General features: G+C 42.1%; 1 protein-coding gene across 2 annotated transcripts in view; it reads right to left on the bottom strand.

Moving 5' to 3' along the window:
* The window catches only part of fras1 (Fraser extracellular matrix complex subunit 1), a 465,328-nt gene that overhangs the window by 239,287 nt on the left and 210,769 nt on the right, over window positions 1–15,272 (bottom strand). For both annotated transcript variants that reach the window (XM_072591717.1, XM_072591723.1), the window contains exons 10-12: window positions 14,874–14,963; window positions 2,310–2,348; window positions 1,438–1,585 (exon numbers count right to left, since the gene is read on the bottom strand). In XM_072591717.1, coding sequence (XP_072447818.1) covers window positions 1,438–1,585; window positions 2,310–2,348; window positions 14,874–14,963 — 277 coding nt within the window. The remainder of the gene's footprint in view (window positions 1–1,437; window positions 1,586–2,309; window positions 2,349–14,873; window positions 14,964–15,272) is intronic.

Genomic DNA, 15,272 nt, shown 5'->3' with positions numbered 1-15,272 from the left:
AGAGGAGCATAAGTCTACTTAAGCGTTATGCTTCAACTGATCCAAGATAAGATGGTTAGCACTGCTGTCTCACAGCGCCAGAGACCCCGGTTTGATTCCAGCCTTGGGCCACTGTCTGTGTAGAGTGCGCACATTCTCCCCTCTACCGCATGGGTTTCCTCCGGGTGCTCCCGTTTCCTCCCACAATCCAAAGATGCGTAGGTCAGGTGTACTGGTCATTCTAAATTGCCCATCTATGTCATTTCATCTTTGAGTTAAATATAAAATTATCTAGATTTCCCATCAGCAGAGTTGTGTTATGTAGATTTTCAACCATTTCTCGAGTGATCCCCTTAATTGCCCAATTTCTAAAATACATTGGATTTTTTTCATGCATTTAACTTTTAAAGGATTTCTCTGTTAAAGGTTAAACTTGCATCCAGTACAACAAGGTAGAATACTGTAACTTATACCAAAAAACATACTTGCTATTGTTCAAGGTATTTGAACACATCTGACCATTTACTTGGGCAGATGTATAAAAATTCCTGGTAGAAAGTGAGATGCTGAGACCAGCACGGCAACTCACAAGGGCTGATCTAATCTAGTCCACTGGAATTACACTGACTCCAGTAGGATTTCTAGTAGTTTTTCCAGTAGTTTTTCTTTCCTAGGCCAACATGTCTTCATTATTTTAAATCAAAATATAGAAGCATTGACAATCTATTTTACAAGGCTGTCAGGAGAATTATGATTTGAATTTACCATGTTGATTGTCAAATAAAATTCACAGGTATTGTCGTTATTCTATAAAAAACGTATAATTTTGGTTAGTTAAAATGTTCAGTTGCTAAACTCAAACGCATTAAATAGACATAGATAATCATTCTGCTACCATAAGTTTCAATCATACCATCATTTCACATAATTCTGATCCTTCTTTATACCATACCCCTGTAAAATAAATGGCTTTGCACAACATGTAGATGTTTTTAATAACGGAATGACTTAATTTTGTAATCATTCAGCTGCTAAGTAACTTAAACAAGCTCAAAGTGGAACATCTTGTCTTGGAGCACAATAGTATAACCATGGAACCAAGGCAATACTGTTTTAAACTTGGCATTCACAGCTTTATTTTAGACGTCTTTATTTACATACGTAAGGAAGTGGCATGCTTGGGTGGTCAGGGACACACACAATGATCTAAGTACAGACTTGCACACATACACTTCTGCCAGCAGTGCTTTTCTTAAACATAAAAAACAAATGTGGATATTTGCAAATGATGTGGGGCCAGGAGATAATAGGTATAATCTGCAGTTAGGTCGTAACCATCTTTCTGAAATGTTTGAAATAAAATTCATATTACAAATTTTTATAATGTAAAATCCTTCACATATTCATATTTTTCTCCAATCATTCTTAACAATGTCTCCCTGCCAGAGATATACAAACCTGGTTGGCATTCTGGGCAACATTCTCCCTTTATTTTGACAGCAAGGGTTCCAACAGGGCACAAAGGGCAGGAGCGCTTATAACAGATCACCTGCGAATTTCGGCATTCACATTCTTTACAAGGGCCTTCCTTCCATTTTTCTCCATTCTATTTTTAAGAAAGATTTTAAAAATTATGAAGCATTTTAACAACAAACTATTTTAATCTAAAATTTATCCAGAAGTCAATATACATAAGTAGTACTGACATGGCAAATGAGTTACTTCTGTTGTGATATTAGGCAATTTATCCCATATTTACTGGACTGTATTAAAAGTAGCAGACCAAACATTAAATGGAATGACAGGGATCATTCTATGCCTATGAGAATCCCCTTAACTACCACATTTGTGACATTACATTTGACTTGTCTTAAAAGAAGAACTGGAATCTTTATTGCTTAGGATATTAAAATGCTTCTCATTTCAATATCTATTTAGGAGAACTGCTCTCACCTTATACAAAGGCAGCAGATGTCAACAGCTATAAAAGACAAAGATAGCTACTCTGAAAGGAAGTATAAATAGATGTATGGATTTCTTGGTAAAACAGCAATAATCATAAACGTAATCCCCACAGTTGCAGCATAAATACTTTGTGATTAAAAGGTATTTGGACTACTTAATCATGGTGAATCGGTGACTGGCTCATAGTATAACCTCAAAAGAATCTACAGCTCTCTGCTGTCTCTCTGCAGATGGACAGTTTAAGAACCTCCATCCAAACAGCTGCATTGCTGATTAAACAAGTCTTCTTTCACCTCTGATTGTGCTTTATCGTGAACTGCATTTTTACTCAAATACTAAAATGGCCCAGATTGTGATCCACATACCTGCAGATGTTTTTCACCTTTCAAATCTGAATGATGTGCCTGAGGCAAAAGAAAGCAATTACATACAAATTATGCACAGAAATTAAATAACATTTTATTCTGTTATAAACATGAACTTTGAGGTGGTCATTTGTCATTTTCACCAAGTAGTTGCTCATCTGGTGGAATGTATCGTTCACTCATTTAAAAATCCATGCAGTTTTTTTTCTACCAAAATCAATGGAATGTTAATTGGGTGGAGTTTTAATCAGACATTGCTGCACTTGATTTGGTTACCACTCATGGTAAAAATGAAAGCTTACTTCTTTACATATTTCATACTTTCTATACAAATCTGTGTTTTCAATTATTTTTTGCACATCCTTACACAAAGGCTTTTATATTGGGAGAAATTGGTGACAGGTCACGAAGTACAGAATGTTACTGCACTTCTCGATTCAACAAGGTGCATTTGCACAAACTATTTTGTGGTACAATACTTCCAAATTATGCTTTTAGCTCTGCTGCATGTTTGCACAGTAATGTGCATTATAAATTGTTTATACATCAAAAACTTAGTTTATTTTTTCTCTCACTGAGCAAAGCCATATTCTGGAAATTGCAAATTTGGCCTCATATAAATCATCAAGTGGATCAACAGAAGGAGAAATTTCAGCAAAATATATGGAACTAATATCACAAACTCAAAATGCCATGTTACAATATTACTCAGAACAGATTTTTAAAAAAGCAACAATGAAAAATATTTCTTTCAAGATTAAATAACTGATAAAAATCCTTAATAATGTTACATAATTAACAAGGAAAGTTACTGAAACAAGTCTAGAACCAAACTCGATTTTTTTGGTAGCATTTACCATGACAGATTTCCCTGTTAAAGCATATTTCGCCATATCCAAGCAAATTAAAAATGAGGCAGCATGGGTTATGTTTGATAGGATTTATTAAGGTAATTGATTAAATATACCAGCCAAAACAGCTAACTTGGAATATGAGGGATACTATTTGTTATTGGACTGCATTCAGGACTAACAGCCACACTATATTGTGCCAAAGCACTGCAGAAATTTCCCTTCCTCTGAGGGCGAACACCCTCAACCATTTTCTAAATTGTTAAAATTATCAAAACTGTCCATCTGTATCCTGGTGGTTACATCAATTTCATTGGATCAATCATGTGACACTGCGGTTATCCCACAAAAAGTAACTCAACCCCGTACTTCCCAAATTCGATCATGTGCAAGGCACAAATCATGAGTGTGACAGACTATTTTTCACATGTCTGGATGAGTGCAGCTCCAACATTCAAAACAAAATAGCCCTCTTCATCACCACCCTATCACCTCATACATTGACTTCCTTTAGCACTGCTACCAATGCGTCAATGTATACCTTGCACAACATAATAACGCATAAGCCTAACTAGACTTTTATGATAGCAGTTTCCAAACCTGCAGCCTCAACCACCTTGAAGAATAAACACAGCAGGTGCATGCTAACACCGCGTGCAAGTTCTTCAAGTCAAATGCCACCATGTTTTGTGAATGTAGACTATTCTTTTATTACCACTATGCAAAATTTGGACAGACCTCCTGAACTGAAATACGAATGCAATGATGCGACATGAACTGCAGCAACTCAAGAAGCTGGCTCATTACAAATTTGTTAAAAGCAACTTGGAATGCTCAATAAATGCTGACCTTGCCAGCACTACCCATAACAAAATAAATGAAAAGCTTTACCAATTTCACGTGAGCAATCAAGGAATTTGTTAAAGATCTTCCATTATTACTGCATTGTGGAAATCTGCCTCTAAAGTACGTGTGGAAAAAAAAGTGGAGGTTGAGGCACTTTCCAGTTAGCTTCAGCATTGCTGAACAGATAAATATCAGCCTATTTCCACAAACACTACTAAAACAGGGACAACTCTCATCATGCTGACCAATGCACATTAAGTGCTAGGTACATTTGTTTAACTGAAGCTGTTTTTGTATTGTTCAATATCTTTGTGCTCATGTGGACTGCCCTTCAGTGTGGTCTCGCACAGCCAGTGGCTGGAAATACCAGTTTCTAGAGGGCTTTCCAGGCTGCCTGTCTTCTTAAACACCAGCAGTTTTATGTTTGCCTTGTATTTGCAGAACAAACCTCGTCTGTCAGGAAAAGCCACATCTCTATCAAGCAACTATGGATGCATCAGAAGACATAGGTGTTGAAGCAGCAAGATCCTGAAACTGCAAAATGATTGCTGATCCAGTATATAGCAATACTAAGCAGCTTTTAATTTCTACATGTAGTTATTGATATGCAGCAGACATTTACCTCACTGCTTGCTCCCAAAAGTTAACCACTTTAAGAAGCAAATAACTAAGCAGTAGAAAATATACATGAAGAAGAAGCATCAAAGGAAAGCCTAGTGAGCACAAAGACATCAGTCAACATTAGGAGAAAGTCAGGATTGCAAATGCTGGAGATCAGAGTCGTGTGCTGGAAAAGCACAGCAGGTCAGGCGGCATCTGAGAAGCAGAAAATTGATGCTTTGGGCATCAACCCTTCATCAGGGATTCCTGATGAAGAGCTAATGCCCGAAACATTGATTCTCCAGCTCCTCGGATGCTGTCTGACCTCCTGTGCTTTTCCAGCGCCAAACTCTCATCATTCAACATCAGTGAAAATAAAATATAATTTAACTGAAACTCCAAGTATCTTGTTTTTTTTTGATGAATCAGAATTAAGCTGCAGTGATAGTCATGGAATTTGAAGACCAGAGAGGACCACTTGAGAGGATACTTTACTGTCAAGGGGAGTGGGCACATGTAGCTGTTTGACACACTGGTCAACTTCAAGTGGTTAAATAAATCTATTCTAGTGTGCTGCTTATACTATATAAGCAGCTCCCTGTGCAAACAAGGGTACAATCTTCTGAGTGGCACTCATTTTCTAGTATGCCCCATGCCATGTTGAAAAGGTGGGAGACTCAGCAGGTGACAATAATTTGGGACAACTTGGACAGTTTGTATTGCAGCACTTCCCACAAGGTTCCAGGCATCAAAACTTTTCTTCAAGATGCTTACAATCAAGCCCATTCAAGCTCTTGTACTCATGTCTAAGTTGTAGCTGAAAATATGTTGCTGGAAAAGCACAGCAGGTCAGGCAGCATCCAAGGAGCAGGAGAATTGATGTTTCGGGCATAAGCCCTTCTTCGGGAATGAGGAAAGTGTGTCCAGCAGGCTAAGATAAAAGGTAGGGAGGAGGGACTTGGGGGAGGGGTGTTGGGAATGCGATAGGTGGAAGGAGGTCAAGGTGAGGGTGATAGGCCGGAGAGGGGGTGGGGAGGGAGAAATCAGGAAGAAGATTGCAGGTTAGGAAGGTGGTGCTGAGTTTGAGGTATTTGACTGCGACAAGGGTGGGGGGGGGGGGGGGAGAATGAGGAAACTGGGTTCATCCCCTCTGGTTGGAGGGTTCCTAGGCGGAAGATGAGGCGCTCTTCCTCCAACTGTCGTGTTGCTATGGTCTGGCGATGGAGGAGTCCAAGGACCTGCATGCCCTTGGTGGAGTGGGAGGGGGAGTTGAAGTGTTGAGCCACGGGGTGGTTGGGTTGGTTGGTCCAGGTGGCCCAGAGGTGTTCTTTGAAACGTTCCGCAAGTAGGCGGTCTGTCTCCCCAATATAGAGGGGGCCACATCAGGTGCAGCAGATGCAATAAATGATGTGTGTGGAGGTGCAGGTGAATTTGTGGCGGATATGGAAGGATCCCTTGGGGCCTTGGAGGGAAGTAAGGGGGGAGGTGTGGGCGCAAGTTTTGCATTTCTTGCGGTTGCGGGGGAAGGTGCCGGGAGTGGAGGTTGGGTTGGTGGGGGGTGTGGACCTGACGAGGGAGTCACAGAGGGAGTGGTCTTTTCGGAATGCTGATAGGTGAGGGGAGGGAAATACATCCCTAGTGGTGGGGTCCGTTTGGAGGTGGCGGAAATGATGGCGGATGATACGCTGTATATGGAGGTTGGTGGGGTGGTAGGTGAGGACCAGTGGAGTTCTGTCCTGGTGACGGTTGGAGTGGTGGGGCTCAAGGGCAGAGGAGCGGGAAGTGGAGGAGATGCGGTGGAGGGCATCATCGATCACATCTGGGGGGAAATTGCAGTCTTTGAAGGAGGAGGCCATCTAGGTTGTACGGTAGTGGAACTGGTCCTCCTGGGAGCAGATGCAGCGGAGACGAAGGCTGAGACATTATCTCAGCCTGCTCCTGCCCCACCGAACTCATCTCTGCATACCTCGACACGGTCTTGTCCCCCTTAGTCCAAGAACTCCCCACCTACGTTCGGGACACCACCCACGCCCTCCACCTTCTCCATGATTTTCGTTTCCCCGGTCCCCAACGCCTTATCTTCACCATGGACATCCAGTCCTTGTACACCTCCATCCCCCATCACGAAGGACTCAAAGCCCTCTGCTTCTTCCTTGCCCGCTGTACCAACCAGTGCCCTTCCACTGACACCCTCCTTCAACTGACTGAACTGGTCCTCACCCTGAACAACTTCTCTTTCCAATCCTCCCACTTCCTCCAAACCAAAGGAGTAGCCATGGGCACCCGCATGGGCCCCAGCTCTGCCTGCCTCTTCGTAGGATATGTGGAACAGTCCATCTTCTGCAGCTACACTGGCACCACCACCCACCTTTTCCTCTGCTAGATCAATGACTGTATCGGCGCTGCCTCGTGCTCCCATGAGGAGGTTGAACAGTTCATCCAATTTACCAACACCTTCCACCCCGACCTCAAATTTACCTGGACCATCTCAGACTCCTCCCTCCCCTTCCTAGACCTTTCCATTTCGATCTCGGGCGACCAAATCAACATAGACATTTACTATAAACCAACCGACTCCCACAGCTACCTAGACTACACCTCCTCCCACCCTGCCCCCTGTAAAAACGCCATCCCATATTCCCAATTCCTTCGTCTCCGCCGCATCTGCTCCCAGGAGGACCAGTTCCAATACCATACAACCCAGATGGCCTCCTTCTTCAAGGACCGCAATTTCCCCCCAGACGTGATCGACGATGCCCTCCACCGCATCCCCTCCACTTCCCGCTCCTCTGCCCTTGAGCCCCGTCCCTCCAACCGCCACCAGGACAGAACTCCATTGGTCCTCACCTACCACCCCACCAACCTCCATATACAGCGCATCATCCGCCATCATTTCCGCCACCTCCAAACGGACCCCACCACCAGGGATATATTTCCCTCCCCTCACCTATCAGCGTTCCGAAAAGAACACTCCCTCCGTGACTACCTCGTCAGGTCCACACCCCCCACCAACCCAACCTCCACTCTTGGCACCTTCCCCTGCAACCACAAGAGATGCAAAACTTGCGCCCACACCACCCCCCTTACTTCCCTCCAAATCCCCAAGGGATCCTTCCACATCCGCCACAAATTCACCTGCACCTCCACACACATCATTTATTGCATCCGCTGCACCCGATGAGGCCTCCTCTATATTGGGGAGGCCGCCTACTTGCAGAACGTTTCAGAGAATACCTCTGGGACACCTGGACCAACCAACCCAACCACTCCGTGGCTCAATACTTCAACTCCCCCTCTCACTCCACCAAGGACATGCAGGTCCTTGGACCCCTTCATCGCCAGACCATAGCAACACGACGGTTGGAGGAAGAATGCCTCATCTTCCGCCTAGGAACCCTCCAACCACAAGGGATGAACTCAGATTTCTCCAGTTTCCTCATTTCCCCTCCCCCCACCTTGTCTCAGTCAAATCCCTTGAACTCAGCACCGCCTTCCTAACCTGCAATCTTCTTCCTGACTTCTCCGTCCCCACCCCCAATACGGCCTATCACCCTCACCTTGCCTCCTTCCACCTATCGCATTTCCAACGTCCCTCCCTACCTTTTATCTTAGCCTGCTGGACACACTTTCCTCATTCCTGAAGAAGGGCTTATGCCTGAAACGTCGATTCTCCTGCTCCTTGGATGCTGCGCTTTTCCAGCAACACATTTTCAGCTCTGATCTCCAGCATCTGCAGTCCTCAATTTCATGTCTAAGTTGTAATACAGTTCTTCCAGTCTTATGTATTAATTTATCAATTCGGTAAGCTATCATGATGGGTGGAACTTGCGATGAGTAGTCAACCCCTTCTCTTGCTGGGAATGAAAATAATGAGAGGAGCATGGATGGTTGAAAATGAATAACTGCCAGCACAGTGGACGTTCATTGAAAAATTCCATAATCATTAGTCATATATTTGCTGCATCTATATGCGATGGAGTGGCATTAGGATAGGTGATTCTGTAACTACATGCATTCCATCCATAATATCTCACCAACTAATCAGCCTTAATGATGTTGGTCAAGGGATATTTTGTTGTCCTCTAGTTCTTTCTTGAAGGATGCCATGAGATCTTTTATGCTCAACTGAGAGATTAGGTCTTGCTTTAACATGTCAGCTGAAAGACAGTACTTACAGCAGCAATGAATTGTTAGCCTATATCATGCGCTCAAATTCAGAGCGAGGCTTGAATTCATAACCTTCTCAGTCTGAGACAAATGTGTGACCACTGGACTAAGGTTGACACCGGTGTGTGTGAATATAAGAGGGTGTTAAGAATTAAATTAGACTTTTAACTAACAGAATCAGATGTCAATGGTTTATAATTGTTTACCTGTAGTTAGAAATTATTTGTTTGCAATAAATAGTAATTCTTGTTAACCTGGTCCATGTTTTCTATTAACCCAAATCAATCAGATAGATAAATTGGGGATTTTGCATATTTTAATAAAATGTTTAACTATTGTGATTACTTCAGGAATGGAGGCTTGATTTCCAGTTGTTACCTGAATGAGAAGTAACAATAGTCAAATCTACTTCAAGGAGGACACTGAGTGGCCAGAAGGGGAACTTGTAGAGGTTGGGTGTTCCCATGTATCTGCTGCACTTGTCCTTCTAGATGAAAATGGTCATGAGTTTTGAAGGTGTTGCCTGAGGATCATTGGTGTATTTCTAGAGTACATCTTATAGATGGTACACACTGGTGCTACTGAGCATGGGTAGAAGAGGGAGTGGATGCTTGTGGGTGTGGTTCCATATCCCTTGATGATGTCGAGCTTCTCGAATGTTGTTGGAGCTGCAACATCCAGGCAAGTGGAGAGCATTCCATCACACTTCTGACTTGAGACTGAGATAGTTGGAATAGCTCAATCAGGGAAGATTCTGAGAGTGTGGTACGTGTATGGAATGAGTTGCCAGAGGAAGTAGGCTGGTACAATTGCAACATTTAAAAGGCATCTGGATGGGTATATGAATAGGAAGGGTTTGGAGGGATATGGGCCGGGTGCTGCAAGGTGGGACCAGATTGGGTTGGAATATCTGATTGGCATGGACGGGTTGGACCGAAGGGTCTGTTTCCATGTTGTACATCTCTATGACTCTATGACTAGAGGGAGAGGTGATTTGAAATTTTCATTCTGCTCTTCTCTTCCCACTTTATATTGATGGTTATTAATTTTTCTTCTCCCTTTTTAAATAAAGGTGGTGATGGGTTTGCCAAAACACTGTTTGTAAGTTTGACTTAAAATAACCCACAGCGAAAGATTTTGGGATGAACAGAAGTAGGGTTTATTCGAGTATTCAAAACTTAGGGAGATGGTTCTCGATACAAGTTCAAAACAACACGCATCCAGGAAAGAAGCACAGGAAAAAAGGAAGGAGTTAGAAATCACTTGAAACACCTAAGAATTAGTTCACATGAATTAGAGAATCCAGTCAGGTAATGTCCAGTTGAGGTTCTTTCAGTTGACTATGAACTGAAGTCTCTTTCGTAGGAGCCCAAACACATTTGAAATGCTAGTGAAGGTACAGTTAGAATCCAAAGTAAACAAGCAGAAAGGTGGAGAAATCAACGTTTCAAGTATAACCCTTGAATAGTTATACCCGAAATGGTGGTCACTCCACCCTTGATGCTACTGGCTTAGAAGATATCATAGCTGTAGGCTGAAAATTATTTCACTTCACAGGAGTCTTTCCACAAATCAGATTTTTGAGAGATACAAAGATCAAAATCTCTTAGCTAAGCTTATTTTCCTGATGTTACAAGCAATCTGACAAATAAAGTTCAATGCTATATATTTTTAAAATGGCTCAGACAAACTAGGTATTTCAGTCATGTGAATGAGGCACTGGGTTGAGATATTCAGCTGACAATTTGACTTTGATGTTCCTTTATAAGAAACCATTGTGTTTTGTAGTGGATCTGTATGGAAGTATTTGCCCCAAGTCAGGCAACAATGGGTTTCAATGGCCTCCTTTGTTTGTAACATCTGAGCCACACGTCCTGTCTAGTAATCTTTTATGTTTATTGGCTGTTCAGACAAGGACAGTCACATTCCGGAGGTAATGAGCTCACATCTGATGTGGTATTTCCTTGAAACGTATGGAATCAGAGAATTGGCTCATTCTGAAATCAACAGCAGCCATTTAAAAATTTGGCAACAGTCCATTGTAAAACAGTAATTAAAAAGACAATATAATGTTTTTTTAAAAAAAATCATTCTCTTCCTCGTCTTGGGCTTAAACCTATAATGTTCTCCTTTATTTCATTTGTTCAATTGTTTTCATGAATACATTGTTCTTACTTAACGAGACACACTTAGAAATTCAATCTTTGGAACTGGAGATTGGATATACATATTAAAATCTCAGATGATGTGTTACTCCCTGTTGCAGGGTCAAGAATGTCAGGGTGCAGGTGCAGACTACTCTGAAAAGGGAGAGCGCCCAACAGGAGGTCGTTGTGCACATTGGCACCAGCAACATAGGGAAAGGGATGGAGGTTCTGCAGAGGCAATACAGGAAACTAAGAAGGAGGTTAAAAAAGTAGGCCCTCGAGGTTGTTATAACTGGACTACTACTCGCACCATGTGCTAGTGAGAGAAGGAATAATAGGATAAAGCAAATGATATGCGCGGCTGAGGAACCGGTGCAGGGGGCAAGGAGTCAAATTTTTAAACCACTGGGATCTCTTCAGGGGTAGAGATGACTTATATAAGAGGGACTTGCAGGTGACTTCACCTGATGAAGGAGCAATGCTCCAAAAGCTTGCGATTGCAAATAAACCTGTCGCATTATAACCTGGTGTTATGTGACTGCAGACTTTGTCCACCCCAGTCCAACACAGACACTTCCACATCATGAGTATAAGGGTAGTAGGAGTATACTTAAGAAGGAAATCAGGAGGGCAAAAAGGGAGCACAAGACAGCTTTGGCAAATGGAATGATGGAGAATCCAAAGCAATTCTTTAAGTATGTTAAGGGCAAAAGTGTAGCTAAGGAGACAATAGGGTCCCTTAAAGATCAACATGGCCATCTACGTGTTGAATATAGGAAACTGATGAGATACCAAATGCATTTCATGTCAGTATTTACCATGGAAATGACATGGAAGCGAGGGAACCTGGGGAAATAAATACTATTGTCTTGAAAAGAGCTCATATTAAGAAGAGGAGGTGCTGGACATCTTAAAATGCATAAAGGTGGATAAATCCCAAGGAAGTGATCAAGTGTTCTCCAGAGTTTGTCAGAAGCTAGGGAATGATTGCTGGGCCCCTTGCAGAGATATTTGCATCATCGATAGTCATGAGTCAGGTGCCAGAAGATCAGATATTGGCTAATGTGGTGCCATTAGCTAACAAAGGTTGTAAGGAAAGGCCAGCAAACTATAAACCGGTGAATCTTATGTCAGTGGTGGGTAAATTGGTGAAGGGGATTCTGAGGGACAGAATTTACATGCATTTGGACAGGTAAGGACTGATTAAGGATAGTCAACATGGATTTGTGTGTGGGAAGTCATGTCTCACTAACTTGATTGTTACTTTTTCAAAAAAACTCAAAGAGATTGATGAGGGCAGAGCAGTAGACGTTTTATACATAGATTTCAGCAAAGCATTCAACAAGATTCTGAATGGTAGACTGGTTAGTAAGGTCAGATCATATTGGATTCAACAGGAGCTAGTCAATTAGAATAGAAGCATGGACTCTTTTCGAAATGGGGAGAAAATTCAGAAGTCTGAAGGGAAGAGACTTGGGTTGTTCTAGTCCAGAATTCTCTCAAGGTAAATTTGCAGGTTGAGTCAGTAGTTAGGAAGGCAAATGCAATGTTAGCATTTATTTTGAGGGGACTTGAATATAAAAGCAGGGATATACTTCTGAGGCTTTATAAGGCTCTGGTCAGACTACATTTGGGATATTGTGTGCAGTTTTGGGCTCCATATCTCAGGAAGGATGTACTAGCCCTGGAGGAGGTTCACAAGAATGATCGTAGGAATGAAAAGCTTATCATGTAAGGAATGTTTGAAGACTCTGGGACCAGACCTGATGGAGTTTAGAAGGATGATGGGGATTTCTAATTAAAACTTCTAGATTGCTGAACGCATGGAGAGAGTGGATTTTGGGAAGATGTTTCCATTGGTAGGAGATGTTAGGACCCAAGCGCACAGCCTTTGAGTAAAGGGAAGACCTTTCAGAACGGAGATGAGGAGAAACTTCTTCAGCAAGAGATTGGTGAATCAGTGGAATTTCCTGCTACAGAAGGCTGTGGAGGCCAGGTCATTGAGTGTATTTAAGACGGGGATAGATAGGTTCTTGATTGTCAAGGGGATGAAGAGTTACAGGGAGAGAGCAGGAGAATGGAGTTGAGAAACTTATCAGCCATGAATGAATGGCAGAGCAGACTCGATGGGCTGAATGGCCTAATTTATGCTCCTATGTTTTATGGTTCTGAAATTGGCTTGAAAAGTAGGAGGCAAAAAGTGGTAGTAGGGTGTTGCTTTTCAGACTGGAGGTCTGTGCCTCAAGGATCGGTGCCAAGTCTGCTGCTTTTCATCATGTATTTAAATGATTGAGATGTGAATACAGGAGCCGTGGTTAGCAAGTTTGCAGATAACACCAAAATAGATCACTATTTCAGAGTACAACGGGTCCTTGATCAGATGGTCCAATGGTCTGATGAGTGGCAGATGGAGGTTAATTTAGATAAATGTGAGATAATGCATTTTGGTAAGGCAAACTAGGGTAGGACTTACACAGTTAACGCTAAGGTCTTGTGGAATGTGGCCCAATAAAGAGACCTAGGGATGCAGGTGTGTGGTTCCTTCAAAGTAGACAAGGTGGTGAAGAAAGTATTTGGCACGCTTGCCGTTATTGGTCAGAGTGTAGCAGTTGGGATGTAATACATTGATTAGGCCATTTTTTTTTTAAGAATACTGCGTACTTTTCTGGTCACTCTTCTATAGGAACAATGTTGTTAAACTTGAGAGGGTTTTGATAAGATGTTATTGGGACTGGAGAGTTTAAAATTGTAGGGAGAATAGGTTGGGACTATGTTCCTTGAAGCTTGGGAGGCTGAGGGGTAACCTTGTAGAAGTTCATAAAATCGTGAGGGGCATCGATAGGATGAATAGCCAAACTCTTTTTCCTCGGATGGGTGAGTCCAAAACTAGAAAGCATAGGTTTAAGGTGAGGGGAAAGATTTAGAAAGGTCCCGAGGGGTAACATTTTCATAGGAAGCGGTGGAGCCTGGTATAATTACAACATTTAAAAGGTGTCTGGATGGGTATATGAATAGAAACAATTTAGAAGATATGGGCCAAATGCTGGCAAAAAGGATGAAGTCGGATTGGGATGTCTGGTTGCTGCAGATGAGTTGGACTGAAGGGTCTGTTTCTGTGCTCTATGACTACGACCAGAGATCCAGATACTCAAATTCCAGGAAGCAGTTGCAGAGTTGGATTGTTGGAGAATATTAATCAATGCAGGAGCACCACTCACCCCAATTGCCAGCAATAATTGTGCAGTTGAGCAAAATGCAATGAGAAAGCCTCCTCTCTTTCTCCCCTGGAACCTCTGTCATCCACCTGACTTCAGCCCTTTTTTTCAGTCTGTACATCTCTTCAGTCCTTAGTATGGTTGGCTTTGATTGGGAGTCCTCCATTCTCAGCTCTGTCTCCTCCTTTGAATACTCTCCATTGGACACTCAATACCTGGATAATTATGGCTCTGAACTAAGTTTTACTCCTCTGAAAACAGTAGCAAGGCTATGTAACGTGGAGGAGGAAGGGGCATGGAGTGGCATATTATGGCAAATTTTGTTGGCTGCTGCCAAAATCTGGATTTCTTACAAGTCAAATTCCTTCCTAAATCACTGGTGATAGCCGCAGCACAATCTGAAAGTCTCAATCAGTGTCTTCTGGAATTAAAAAAGAATGTCTGAATGCCCTGAGATGCATCAAGTTCCAGCCCAGACCTGCAAGTTCAAAATGTAGACAACAGCTTTGCATAAAAGCATACCGAATGTCAAAGAATATCAGGAGTTTGCAAGCAAAACCAATAAAGTTTGCGCATTTGAATTACATAGTCACTCTGGATTTAATGTAATCTAACTATACCTTCGTTAGATGTGCTTTACCACAATCAGTTAATATGCATGCACATAACTATACGAGGATTGAAACATCCTCCATTTGGGTTTTTATGAGTGCACTATACATATTGAAAGGGGCTCACCTCTTTAACTTGCTCTTTATAAATACAGTAACTGCCAAGTGACACACATTCAGGACAACATTTTCCAGGTAAATGAAGCAACTCCTCACCCTGCAGAAAATAACAAACATTTTCTCAAATCAGATAATAATTTACATATATTATATCACAAGTGTTAAAATGTGGACTAGCAAAGAAACACATTAATATAAATTATTTAAGCCCAAAATCCTTGGAGCTCTGCTTCATTGCAGAGTGTGAACATCACTAAGGTTTGGGCAGGATAGCTTTTGATCACGGTTTGGGTTAAATTTTATTAAATGAGCTCCAAGCACAAAGATACCACACTATGGTATCAGTGCTGGGTGAGCTGAGAATAGAATGTTAATTACTGAACAAGTGCCAAGATATATTTTGATG

The sequence above is a fragment of the Chiloscyllium punctatum genome, chromosome 1 (assembly GCF_047496795.1).
Source record: "Chiloscyllium punctatum isolate Juve2018m chromosome 1, sChiPun1.3, whole genome shotgun sequence".
NCBI lineage: Eukaryota > Metazoa > Chordata > Chondrichthyes > Orectolobiformes > Hemiscylliidae > Chiloscyllium > Chiloscyllium punctatum.
This window is presented reverse-complemented; position numbering and strand designations above follow the sequence as displayed.